At 42.3% G+C, this 13,942-nt stretch overlaps 1 protein-coding gene across 1 annotated transcript in view; it reads right to left on the reverse strand.

Annotated features, from left to right (window-relative positions):
- VIRMA (vir like m6A methyltransferase associated) overlaps positions 1-11,554 on the reverse strand; it is a 36,881-nt gene extending 25,327 nt beyond the window's left edge. Inside the window, exons 1-7 of the mRNA XM_083359381.1 lie at positions 11,400-11,554; positions 4,188-4,303; positions 3,009-3,095; positions 2,521-2,569; positions 1,447-1,615; positions 914-1,036; positions 191-505 (exon numbers count right to left, since the gene is read on the reverse strand). Coding sequence (XP_083215507.1) covers positions 191-505; positions 914-1,036; positions 1,447-1,615; positions 2,521-2,569; positions 3,009-3,095; positions 4,188-4,303; positions 11,400-11,462 — 922 coding nt within the window. The 5' untranslated portion in view covers positions 11,463-11,554. The remainder of the gene's footprint in view (positions 1-190; positions 506-913; positions 1,037-1,446; positions 1,616-2,520; positions 2,570-3,008; positions 3,096-4,187; positions 4,304-11,399) is intronic.
- Between the last annotated feature and the right edge of the window lie 2,388 nt (positions 11,555-13,942).

Here is a 13,942-nt window from a genome sequence, read left to right on the forward strand (position 1 = left end):
TTGGTCCTCTAGGTTGGACACCACAAACTAAGCAAAACAGAATTTTCATACACTGCCAACATTGTTTCAAATACAGTGTTCTTTCAATAGGGTCAGGCCAGATATTCATTTGCAAGTCAATGCTTATCAAGCAACGAAAACATACTGCATGCATGCATGAATCAATCATAGTAGCTTTGTATTTCCCTACCTTCACCTTCTTCCTCTTCATCACCTTCTTCCTCTTCTTCCTCATCTTCATCGTCATCCTCATCTTCATCGTCATCCTCATCCTCTTCATCATCCTGAATGCTATCTACTGTTTGACCATCATCATCCTCTTCTTCATCCTCTTCCTCCTCAACATCCGCACCTTCATCATCATCATCCATTTCTTCTGCTTGTTCTTCCTCCACTTCCGCCTCATCAGAATAGGGACCTTCTTGATGAATGGAAGTCCGATCAGGAGAAATGGGCTCAAAATAATCTTCTCTGTGATCAACATCATCATCTTTTTCTCCGGCAACTGAAAATAATGTCATTAATAGCAAGAAAACAAATTGAATGCTTGGGGTTTCAATACTGAAAAGTTACATATAATGAAAGTTAAGTGACAAAGATATATGACTTAGTTACATTTAAATATACTATTTCAATGCAGATACTGCACTTCCAGATTTAGTTTTACATAATGTGGATGTGGGGGTGTGAAGATTTTTTTAAAAAAACCTGACTGTCAATTCTTTATTAAACAAGGAACCATGTACTGTAAATTATTAAGTACTGTATGTGGGAAAGAAAATTCTTAACCCAATGCAGCATGCAAAACACTCTGTCAAGAAACCAAATATATTTTGTGCATTGTATATTTGGTTCCCAAATTTGGACATCAAAACATATATGAGAAGGATCCAAAGCTTTTCCTCTTGGCTACCTGATACAGGCATTGGCTCATCTTCATCATCATCAGGAGGAGGGGGGCCAGGTGGGGTTCTTGGTCCTCTAGGTTGAGGCCGGGGAGGGCTGCCATTGAACTGTTCCTCTTTCTCTCCATCAGCTGTAAAAGATGTTTGAGCCAAAGAACACTTAATGTATTTTTTAAAACACACTGCATGATAAACAAAGGCCACAGCGTTTCTGCAATTCCTTTCAGTCTTCAAAGCAGTGAAAATGGAGTGCTGAGAGTGGGATGGTAGAAATGAAATTAAAATTGATAAGAAAACAAAACCCTGTGTCTGGTATCCCGCCCCCTTAAGGGTTTAAATTGGGAAGATAATTAGCTGGCAAAATTCTGAGGCATATGCTGCATTGATACTCATATTTATGAACTTACAGAATGAATTCCACTGAAAGTAGCACTGAAAAAATACAACTCTTTAACAAAATATGCTTGACTGCTATGAAAGATTTGCTTTTCTAACCAAAGCCTTTTTGAAGAGAGTTAAAAAGTAGAACAGAATTGCTCACCTAGTTTTGGAGTTCTTTTCAAAGCTTGCTGTTGCTGAGGAGGTGGAGGAGGTGGTGGTGGAGGTGGAGGAGAGTCTCTTTCATGGCTTACTACTCTATCAACAGAGCCATATATTGCCAGTGTCAAGCAATTATACCAGCCTCTTAAAACTAAGCCATCAGTGTTTACCTGTATTATTCAAAATAAAACAAAGAATATAAAACATGACTTTGAATTAACAGGATCAATTTGATCAGTTCTGTTTTATGTGTATTGCTTGTTAAACTACAGCTTTGAAATTCCTATATATATATATATCCAAAATTCTACAGCAGTTTTTGAAATATATGCTTTTTATTTCAAACGTTTTCAGCTCTCATTACCAACTGTCTAAAACAAGAACCCCATTTTTGTCAGGAACATTTATTAAACTAACTATCATATAATACTCTGACAAAGAATGAGGGTTGAGAAAAATATCTTTGCCTCTCTTCTGAATGATTGTAGTATAATGATGCTCAACAATGCCATAAAGTACAGAGAAATCACAAATCATTATACACAGCGTTTCCTACAGTTTTCAATTTCTCAAACAATTGCACCAAACCACCCCTAGTTATATCTGATGATTGCCATATCCAAAAAATGCAAAATAAATTATCTACTCATAAGATTTAAGGCATTATGTAAACAAACAAATTTATGTATATATTTGTGTGCATATACACGCGTACACACACAAAAGCCAATCCCTAAGCTATTCAATATCCTAGAAAGGCTTCCAATGAAAAATTTAAGTTTCAGAGAGGCTCATGTGGTAGAACATATTTTTTCTGATACTCCAAAGGTTCAACAGTTTGGATTAATTTGAATTACACCTGGAAACCAACTAGCAATGAGAAATCTTTATAATCATTTCCTGTTAGTAACCCTTCCGCAGCAATTGAACCAACTGATGGTTCTGAGAAGACTTTGATAGGACACACTGAAAATAATCCAGTCTCTAGATGTTACTTCTGTCCAAAAGTGGTTGTTAAAAAAGTTACAATATTAACTAACAAGAGGGATAGCATAACAATTTACATAATATTTACCTTTGAATTGGGCCTGAAAATAATTGAGGAGTTTTCATCATACTCCAGGCTGTTAAGCAAAAGAAAATTAGATATTAGGTAATAAACATGCATATTTTTCTCCAACACCTTCTCTTACTAACTAGTCTTGAAATAGGAGCTGCTTAAAACCTGTGCTTTTAGAATTAGGCTGACTACTATACATAGCAGAATACAGGAACTTTATAAACTTTACAGGAACTTTATAAACTGCATTTTATTCACTTTTGGTAGACTTTGTATCCCAAGGATTGCTTCTTTAAAGTTATACAATAGTACAGTTAAGACAAAATTTGGCAATATGACAGCTGAGAAGACCACAGGAATTAATGGTTGCAGGAAATTTTAAGTATGCATTATCAGAATCTTCTTAAGAAAGAATTGAGAATTTTGTTTTTTATATTCCATAATTTTACAGTTTTAGGTAAAATTTATTCAGTGTTTTATGAAGGAATGTTCTTAGTACTTACCTTCCTAGCCTGTCAAATACAGGTGCACTTGGTTTGCTGACATTGTTGAAAAACAGGTCTAACTGAAATGTATGGGGAGATGTCTCACTGGGGATAGAGCCAAAGTGGGAAAAAATCATTTTTTAACCAAATTATGATTAATGAGCAAGTCAAGCCTTCAAAGACTGCTAATCAATCTGCAGGAAGATAAAAAGTTCCCAACTATTAAAAATAGTCAATATTTACATTAATAAACTCTTATGTCACATTTTTTGTAAGATACGGTCCATACGTTTCTCAAATATTCTTATGAGCAGAATGTCAATTGTAAGTTCATACTTATCTATATGTAAAACTACCTATAGTTTTATTTTTTAATTAAAGCTAATAAAATCTAATAAAATTCAGTAATTTATAGAATAAAAAATTGTTTTTTCTTTCCATATGACAATTTCTATGACATTTGGCAATGTGTGTGATACTATTCTTTTAACCTCAGGTACTTCACTAGCTTGCTGGCTAGTCTCGAGCACAAGTATGTCCACATAAAATCCTGAAGTATTAAAATATTATCTTTGCAATATACTTTTCATTGAATTGCTTGATAGTGAGATGGGCAGCGTATAAATTAAATAAATCAAGTACTGAATGCAACTATCAATAATCCTCTCTTTCAAGTAGTGGAAGTTGCTTTTGAAAGGAGTGTAAACCAAAATCTTGGAAGCAAATATCTTTGTCTTTCTCCTTTTCTCTCTTGAGTCATATTTGTAATTTCTGAATTACAAGAATTGACATTAGACAGAATTGACTCCAAACTATGGCTGGCAAATCTAGCTCAAAAGATTATTTTTTCAGCAATTCTTTTACTTTTATCAGCATTTCATAAATCCCCAATTGAAAAATTCTAAGAGCTATAGTTCTTGTCTCAATTAATACACAAATCCTTTTCAAAGTTCTTTTATCTTTGGTTTGTTAAACAGAAGTATATTCTATTATATAATGCTGGATGGACCCAGGAAATCTCAGTTCAAGTCTATTGAAAATTTAGCCACATACTTTCACTCTCTGATTCAGTACCCCATTTTACAGAAGTTAATATTCCTTCTCATAACAATAATAGAACATCACAAAGCACTCTGCATGTTAAAAATGATGTAGAAAACAGTGCTGGAACATCTCTTATAACATTTTTTTACTTACCCATAAGCTCTACTTTCAGGTAAGTTAGAGTGAGCTCTTATTCCTGGAGGAATCACACGTACTTCGTTGATGTAAACTACACATGGAAAGCGAACCACGTCTACATTAGTGCTTTGCTAGAAAACAAAATGGAACAAAATTCATGAATTTTGAAGTGCAAAGTATCTTTGTTTTGTTTCATGAGCACTCAAAAATCTGTCAAAATATGCATTTCACGCAATCCAGACATTGCTTAAAAGTAACAAGTGTTATAACAATTATAACCATCCATTCTTCCTGACATGTCCAGACATAACATGCCATTTGTAACGAACAATAGCATTAAAAACAACACTGCAGAGTTCATTTTAATTTGGCTTTTGTCATTTTAACAGTGTCCCATTTTTCTATGATAAACATTGTAACCCTATGGACTATACTATATGTCTGGACGCTTAACAAACTTGGACACTTGGCTCACAATTAGTTTTTACTTGTTTTCTTATGACGATATGTCAAGCATGGAATGAATTTGTGATATTGTGAAATTGTAACATAATCTGTGGATGGCCTTGGGAAACATGGGCAAGAGATGCTGCCTAGGCTCTCTTAACAGTCAGATAAAGAAATTGAGAAGGACTCTCCCTAATGGATCAGGCATTTAAAAGTGGCGGTGTGAAGTTTGTACTTTCAGACTTTTAAGATTCTGTTAACGTAGTCTTTCAATTATGTATAATTACTTCATCTAGTCATGTTTCATCTCTGGTTTACCTGGGAGGGCTAACAGGAATCCTGACAAGTACTTGTGGAAAGATCTAATCATAACACTATGTTACGCAACAAACATGCTGCACAACTTGTGGTGAGAGGAAACATTTTAATTAATTCATTTACATTCATTTAAGCCAGGCATGTCAAACACAAGGCCCGGGGGCCAAATCTGGCCGGTGAAGTGGTTTCATGTGGCCCACGAAGCCATCCTGGAAACAGTGAGGGAACGGCCCCCACTGCCTTGGCCCTGGCCCAGAGACCCTCCTTCTGCCAGAGACCCTCAGATCTGTCCCACTCCTGCCCAGGCCCCCATAGACACCCATGATGCGAACGATGTAGAGCTGGCCACGCCCACCCAGTAGGCCATATGCACTCTAGTCACGCCCACCCAGTAGGCCACGCCCACCGAGGCCACACCCACCCGGCCCCCTAAGGGCAACTGCAATGCTCATGCGGCCCTCAATGAAATTGAGTTTGACACCCCTGATTTAAGCCATCAAATTTCAATGGACTTGTTAGGGTCAGAGTCTGATACTATGTTAATAAGCTTGAAAAGGTACAGAGGCAGATGATTTGCAGGAAAAGTCCAGGAGCTGGTTTAAACAAAGAGGCTAAATAGAGAAGAAATAAAAGATCTGAAAAACATATGCAAAGTGACAAGCAAAGAAAAAAAGTGGCAGAAAATAAGGAGGATTTAATATTTAGCAAAAATATGGAAAAATTATTCATAAGAATTACTGAAACAATCTAACAATATTTTATGTAAAAAGTTACTGCTGAGCTTGCAGCAGTTTAAAATCAACTAATTTAAATAATTAAGAATATCATGGACAGCCAAGAAAACAAAGTATGGATAATTGTACACAATAACACAGAGATCTCATTTGAGGTACAAATGGAGGGGCAGATCTAAGATGGCAATGAAGCAGCAGCTTCTCTGAATTCCGTATGACAGTTTATTTGTGGTAAACAGTCAAAATGATCAAGCTCAAATTATAATAGTTCAGAACAATATGTGAAGATCCAGCTCTCTGGAAAAGGCTCTAATGCTGGGAAAGGTGGGAGGAAAGAGAAGATGACCAGGACCAAGGTGGATGGACTAAGTTGCAGTGGCAATGAGTGAACTATTCAAAGACTTAAAGGAACAGTTAGTCCACATAAACACTCAGACTTATTTCTTAGCATACGTTCATAGGAATGCAGTCAATAGAAAATGAACCTAACTTGTGAATATCTTTTCTTTAAAGGATATATGACTGGTTACAGGATATATGACTAGATATATGACTCTCTTGTAGTTCAAGAGAGAAGTTCAATTATTTCTTAGCAAATTATTTTAACATTAAAGGCATAAGTAATTCTTAAATTGAAAATACTATAGGAAGCACAATTTTTTATAATTTTAAATATTGACTGCTTTTAAATTCTACACATTCTAAGAACTCTTAAACATTATAAAATCTTCCCCCAAAAGACATAACCTTTGATTACTCAGTAAACAATTCTTATGCAATTACAATATTGACATTCTACTGGTGTTAAGAGTATCAATTGGAAAGATAGGATACCATTTTAACAATAAACTAGTACTCATGAGATTGATCATTTAGTTGGAAAATCAGGGGATATTTAGCTTAACCCCCTGCTCAGTACAGGATCCACTAATGCACGTTTGATAGTTGATTATCCAACCTCTATTTACAGGCCTCCTTATGCTATCCTGAACCAATTTCCTTGTGGTTCTGACCCATTGGTTCTGGTCCTACCAACAGAAAATAGTTCCTCTTTGTGTGACATCTTTCTGACACGTGGATCTGGCATGCATTACGGAGACCTGGTTGGGCCCAGGTTGTCCCTCTGGTTGAACTGTGCCCTCCGGGTTTCTGTGTGCTACATCAGCCTCGGGCTCAGGGCAGGGGCGGTGGGGTGGCGGTGGTTATACGGGAGACTTTATGTCCACGGGAGACCACTGTTGTCCAGATAGGCGGGAGTGAGTCCCTTCTCATGAGATGTGGCCCTCGGGCTCAGTTGGGTCTTTTGCTGACATACCTGGCGCCCAGCTGTGTAGCAATGGCCCTGCCTGAGCTGCTCGACACCCTCTCAGGGTTGACGGTGGAGTTTCCCAGACTTATAGTTCTGGGCGACTTCAACCTGCCTTCCCTGGGAGAGTCATCAGAGTTAGCTCAGGAGTTCATGGCTTCCATGATGGCCATGGACCTGACCCAAGTAATTCAGGGCCCGACTCATGGGGCGGGGCACACTCTTGACCTGATTTTTCTATCTGGTCAATGGTTGGATGATCTGGGAAGGGGCTTGCCAACTATTGTCCTCCTGTCATGGTCCGATCATTATCTCCTATGGCTGGTCTTCCGCTGTGCCACCCCCCGCCGCTGGGCTGTGGAACCGACCAGGTGGTTCCGTCTCAGGTGCCTAATGGACCCAGAACGGTTCCAGATGGTGCTTGGGTCCTTACCTAGCTCCCTCACTCACAGCCCGGTCGATGCCTTGGTGGATGCCTGGGAAAGGGCTGCCACCGAGGCACTCGACCATGTTGTACCCTTGCGACCCCAGACCCGGCACAGATCCCGTTGGGCCCCATGGTTTTCTGTGGAGCTCCGGGAGATGAAGCGTGGGAGACGGGGTCTAGAGAGCAGTTGGAGATCCACCCAGTCTGAATCTGACCGATTGCAACTAAGAGCCTTTACAAGGTCTTATCTCGCTGCGATGAGGACGGCAAAGTGTAATTTTTGCTGCCCTCATTGCGTCCGCAGATAATCGCCCAGCCGCCCTGTTTAGGGTGACTCGCTCTCTCCTTAATCGGGAGATGAGGGAGGATCCCTTACAGGGACGGGCTGAGGAGTTTAGTCATCATCTGGTGGACAAAATCGCTCAGATCCGGACCGGTTTGGAGGAATCAAGCGGTCTTGAGCATGTTATCTGGACTGAGTTCGATCCTGTTTCCCCCGATGACGTGGACAGGATCATGAGAAGGCTGAGCTCCACCACTTGTTTACTGGACCCGTGCCCCTCCTGGCTGGCCTATGCGGCTCGGGAGGAGACATGAGGCTGGTTCCAGGCAGTAATATCTGCTTCCTTGAAGGAGGGTATCTTCCCTGCCACCTTGAAGGAGGCGGTGGTGAGACCCCTTCTCAAGAAGCCTGCCCTGGACCCAGCTGTTTTAAATAACTACCATCCGGTCTCCAACCTCCGCTTTTTGGTGAAGGTTGTTGAGAGTGTGGTGGCGCATCAGCTTCCTCTGTTCCTGGAGGAAACTGATTATCTTGACCCGTACCAATCGGGTTTCAATGCACGGAGACGGCATTGGTCGCACTGGTGAATGATCTCTGGCGGGCTCGGGACAGGGGATGTTCCTCTGTCCTAGTCCTTTTAGATCTCTCAGCGGCTTTCGATACCATCGACCATGGTATCCTACTGCGGCGTCTCAGGGGGTGTGGAGTGGGAGGCACTGTTTTGCGGTGGTTCTCCTCCTACCTCCTGGGCCACTTGCAGTCGGTGTTGACGGGAGGGCAGAGGTCCGCCCCGAGATCTCTCGTTTGTGGAGCCCCTCAGGGGTCGGTCCTCTCTCCCCTCCTGTTCAACATCTACATGAAACCGCTGGGCGAGCTCATTCGTGGTTTCAGGGTGGGGTATCATCAGTACGCTGATGATACCCAACTTTTTCTTTCCACCCCGAACCAACCCAGTGATGCACTCGACGTGATGTCCCGTTGCCTGGAGGCGATCCAGGTTTGGATGGGGAGAAACAGGCTTCGTCTCAATCCTGCCAAGACTGAGTGGCTGTGCATACTGGCATCTTGGGTTAACCAGGTTGTTCCATCACTAATGATGGGGGGTGAGGTGTTACCCCCCGTTGATAGGGCTCGCAACTTGGGCGTCCTCTTGGATTCACAGCTCAATTTCGAAGACCATATAGGAGCCGTGACCAGGGGGGCTTTTGCCCAGCTCGTCTGGTGCGCCAGTTGCGGCCCTATCTGGACCGAGATGCCCTACGCACAGTCACCCATGCGCTCGTGACCTCCCGGCTAGACTACTGCAACGCTCTCTACATGGGGTTGCCCTTGAGGACCACGTGGAGGCTTCAACTGGTGCAGAATGCAGCCGCACGAGTTGTTATGGGAATTCCCCGATACTCCCGTGTAACACCTCTTCTCCGTGAGCTGCATTGGCTTCCGGTTGCCCTCCGGGTGAGATTCAAGGTGCTGGTAATGACCTATAAAGCTCTAAATGGCTTGGATCCGGATTATCTAAGGCAGACATGCCAAACACAAGGCCCGGGGGCCAGATCCGGCCCGCGAAGTGGTTTCATGCAGCCCGCGAAGCCATCCTGGAAACAGTGAGGGAACGGCCCCCACTCTGTCCCACTCCTGCCCAGGCCGCCATAGGCACCCTTGATGCAAACGATGTAGAGCTGGCCATGCCCACCCAGTAGGCCATATGCACTTTAGCCACGCTCACCCATTAAGCCACGCCCACCCAGGCCACACCCACCTGGCCCCCTGAGGGCAACCACAATGCTGTTGCGGCCCTAAATGAAATTGAGCTTGACACCCCTGATCTAAGGGAACACCTGCTGCCGGCATCAACTTCCCATCGTCCTGTGCGCTCCCACAGGGAGGGCCTTCTCAGGGTGCTGGCGGTTAAGGAGTGCCGGTGGGTGATCCCCAGGGGGAGGGCATTCTCTGTGGGCGCGCCTGCCCTTTGGAATGATTTACCGGTGGAACTTCGGACCGCCCCCGATCTGCGTTCATTTCGCCGGGACCTGAAAACCTGGTTTTTTGATCTATCAGGCTTGGACTGAAGGGGTTTTAGCTTTTAATATTGTTTTAATTATTGGGCTTAAGTAATTTAATCTATTTTAATTTATACTATTTTTATATTGTATTTTATGCTGCCCTGTAAACCGCCCTGAGTCCTTCAGGAATAGGGCGGTATAAAAATTTAATAAAATAAAATAAATAAATATCGGAAGATCAGTGTCTTTAGTGAACTCCCCTCAGTTATCTCATCTATAGACTAAATCAGACATGTCAAACATAGGCCTGGGGGCCAGCTCCGGCCCGCAAAGTGGTTTCATGTGGCCTGTGAAGCCATCCTGGAAACAGTGAGGAAACGGCCCCCACTGCCTTGGCCCTGGCCCAGAAACCCTCCTTCTGCCAGAGACCCTCAGATCTGTCCCACTCCTGCCCAGGCCCACATAGGCACCCTTGATGCGAATGATGTAGAGGTGGCCATGCCCACCCAGTAGGCCATACGCACTCTAGCCACGCCCACCCAGTAGGTCACGCCCACCCAGGCCATACCCACCCGGCCCCCTGAGGGCAACTGCAATGCTGATGTGGCCCGCAATGAAATTGAGTTTGACACCCCTGGACTAATTGGTCCCAAATCATTTAACCATTCCTTATTTGGCTTGCTTTCCAGATTCCTCACAATCTTTGACATAATTTATTTTCCCCCTTTTCAATATATTTCCTATCCTTTTAAAAACCCAATATCAAAATAAGCTATCTAATGAAGTATTACATGCTTATACTGAAATATACTAAAATAACATAGTCCCCCGAAAATAAACCAGCATGCCCTTCATTTGTTAGATATGTGTATCTTGATGGGTAAAAAGCATATTAAAAACCACGAGCTGGCATTCTCATAATACCTTCTTACTACAATACCCAGACTGATCTAAGCACCTAACATTGGGCAAAAGGTTCCTTTTACCTATATCCTAATATAAGAAAACAGTGTGTTAAATTCTTAAATAAAAAAAAAAACATAACTCTGAAGCTACATGTATGTAATCCACACTAATTTTAAATAATGCAATATACCACCTGCTCTTCAATATCTCAGAAATCAAACAGGACACAAATCTAATCATTGTATGTAGAGAAATTTATATTCAAAAGTATTTGATTTCTTTTTGCTTATTGTCTATACAGTATTTCAGTGAATCCCATGATTTCTTTCATCTTTATGGTGAACTTAAGCTACATGTTTAAAATGCCGATTAACACATGATTTTACTGCTGTCATTATTTAACTGGATTACTCATATACAGACATTTCTCCTTTCAAAATTTTGCTAGTGAAAAAATATTGCTATGAACTACAATCAGGAGACACATATTTCTACTGAAATGATAGCAAAAGATGTATTTTGAGAGGTTATCCCAAAACAGCAAAACTTTGAAATATCTATACACGGCCGCACATCTATGCATACCTCAACCAGATCGACTTATAAAAAAATAAAAAAGAACTATCGCTACCGTTACGCGAAGCTGATTTCTTTTGTGGAGGCTGCAGAAGGAGCTCTGAAATTAAAACTTAGTAATTCCCGACTGATAATGAACATCTCCTCTCAGAACCCAATCTCACGCTATCTGGAAGGCCGGGGGAGGGAGAATGGGGGGGTGGAGAGACCCACATTGCCTCGGTTACCTCAGTGCTCTGATGTTTGAAAGTATCCAAAAAAAGCAGCTCCGTCGTTGTATCCGCCGCCATCTTGCGTCGGCGGAACTTCGGTAACGAGCACTTCCGGAGCAAAGAAAAGGGGTTGGCACGTGGCTTGGACGGTTCCCTTTGCTTCTCCGTCCCTCCTCCGTCTCGCCCAATCATCTCTCTCTCTCTCTCTCTCTCTCTCTCTCTCTCACTCTCTCTCTCTCTCTCTCGTTTGTATAAAAAGCAATACAAAACACCCGTGCCTGGAGGTTAAAAATTAGGAAGACGGACAATTTTTGTATTTTTTTAAGGTGCCATAGACCAACATAGTTCACCTGCTATAACATCTGGAGATTGACAGCGAACGGATGGGGTCGACAAGGTTGTTAAAACCGACATACAAATCCTCTCTTATTTAAGAATAGTATTATTTGCGTAGGATTGGTTCCGCGTGTGAATCTCGCTTGGAAGATTTTTTTTAAGTAAGCCATCGATGAGCTGGGATGAATTTGTAGGCAAGCGCGCATTTGAGAATAAGCAGCCCATATAATTAATAGAGACTTTTTGAGATATCCGCGCCCGCTCAGGCATATCTAACTGGGATTCTGTCCAAATGAGCAGCGAGATTGGCTCTTGATGAATAAACGAGCATCGAACTGAGAAAAGCCTTTCTTTAAATCCAGAGAAGGAACCCGATGGCACCTTTTCTGACTATCACATTTTATGAAAAGGCACAATGTTCCACACTGTATCGGATGAGGTGAGGATTCGTCGGAAAAGCTTCTATTTTTTTTCTATCATTAACATGACTGTCCTTCTACTATGTTTAAAACCGCCTCAGTCCCGAAGTACGTTGATGTTGAAAATAAACCTCAGGCACTGGGTTTAGTTTGAAGCTGGTCTATGATGTCACCGCTCGTCCGTAGCCCTCGGGGATTCGGACCTGTGATGTTTCTGTTCCCTGAACGCTTAACAGCTGGTACAACATCCCGAATAGGATATAATTTTTTTTATTTTAATTCCATTTATATCCCGCCCTTCTCCGAAGACTCAGGGCGGCTTTACAAACTTAGCAGTTTGTAATATCACAGTCAGCCGGAAAATAATTTAGATACCAGGACTTTTATTGCCTGCAGTAACATCTACATAGTAAACCGTGGTAATAAGGAAAGATATTTTCCCTTATATCAGCTTGCAAAAGAGTGATCAGATGAGCTTCTTCGTGAGTCGATTTAGGACGACTGGAGACGAATTTCGACGGCAACTGTATTCTCTGGAACACATGCAGAAATGCGCAGTGATTTCTCAGTACAGTAAAGGATCTATTCTGATTTATTGTATCTCCTGGAAATCTTACCTAAGTCTTACCTAAGTTAACGTCTCCAAATGTCCTGTAAGGCACTCCACATACACAGAATAGTTTCTAAACTCTTAGAACTGACTGAATAAAAGGGGGGCAATTTTGTCAGCCAAGTCACTTGGAATGCCTCCGAGAAAAAAATGGAAAAAAAAATATACATACAAAGGATTTCCTCATTTAGATTTTCCTATTCCGCCCTCATGCAGAGCTATGCAGACGTGTTTCCTTTTTTACTAGAACCAGGACCCTGTTATAAACAATTAAAAACAGTTGCTAAACCGAACAGCCATTAAATGCTTCTGAATACAGATGGTACCTAGAAATTTCGAACCCGTACCATACCCGAGTTCTGCCCTTCAACACAAAATGCAAACTGGAGCTATGCTATTCTTTCTCAACCTGGTACCGTCCAAATGTTGGACTAACTCTCAAAATCCGTAGCTAGACTAATGGTTGTATGGATGAGAGATTCGGAAGTTTGAAGTCCAGCGGATACTGGACGGCAACAGGCTGGGGAGGCATTCTTGTCTAACTCTAATAATTCATTGTAATAATACCTACTGCTAAAAAAAGAAAAAGAAACCAAGCCGGGTGGGCAGAAATCCCTATTAAAATCAGCCCAGGAACCTACTCAAATCTTCTGCGATCCCAGCTATGCCGTATTCTGTAGACTTTCCCGCTATCTGGGCAGCGCACTTAGGGTCTTAAGGGACAGCTGTGTTATCTATCCGTTTCCTTACGCTATTTCTTGACGCTACGTCTTGCGTCAGGAGCTCCTCGAACCTGCCGCAACCTGCGGAGATGCAAGCGGCTGCGCAGACTCCAGAAGCGCGACTGAAAAGATTTTGAGCGCTTTCATGAATGGCAGGCAATCAGCAGGGGAAGAGCTGCTTCTTTCATCCAAGGAGGGGAGGAGCAAGCGAGAGCCTCCGCCCCTTCCGAAGCAGAGGCACTGGAACGATTGGCCGCTGACTGCTGGATTGGCTGTGCAAAAAAAAGAGGCGATTGGTGGGACCTCGAGCCTTCGAAACTTGACCGCCCAATCCGGCAGCGGCGCTCCCATCCAGCAGCCACCTGTTTCAGATCTCGCCGCTTCTATCTCGGATTAAGATCTTTTTCTCGCCAAGTTTAGGCACAGAGAGAGAAGCTGGACAAAAAGATCAGATAACTGTAGATGGACTGT

The sequence above is a fragment of the Vipera ursinii genome, assembly GCF_947247035.1.
Source record: "Vipera ursinii genome assembly, chromosome: 3".
Classification (NCBI taxonomy): Eukaryota; Metazoa; Chordata; class Lepidosauria; order Squamata; family Viperidae; genus Vipera; species Vipera ursinii.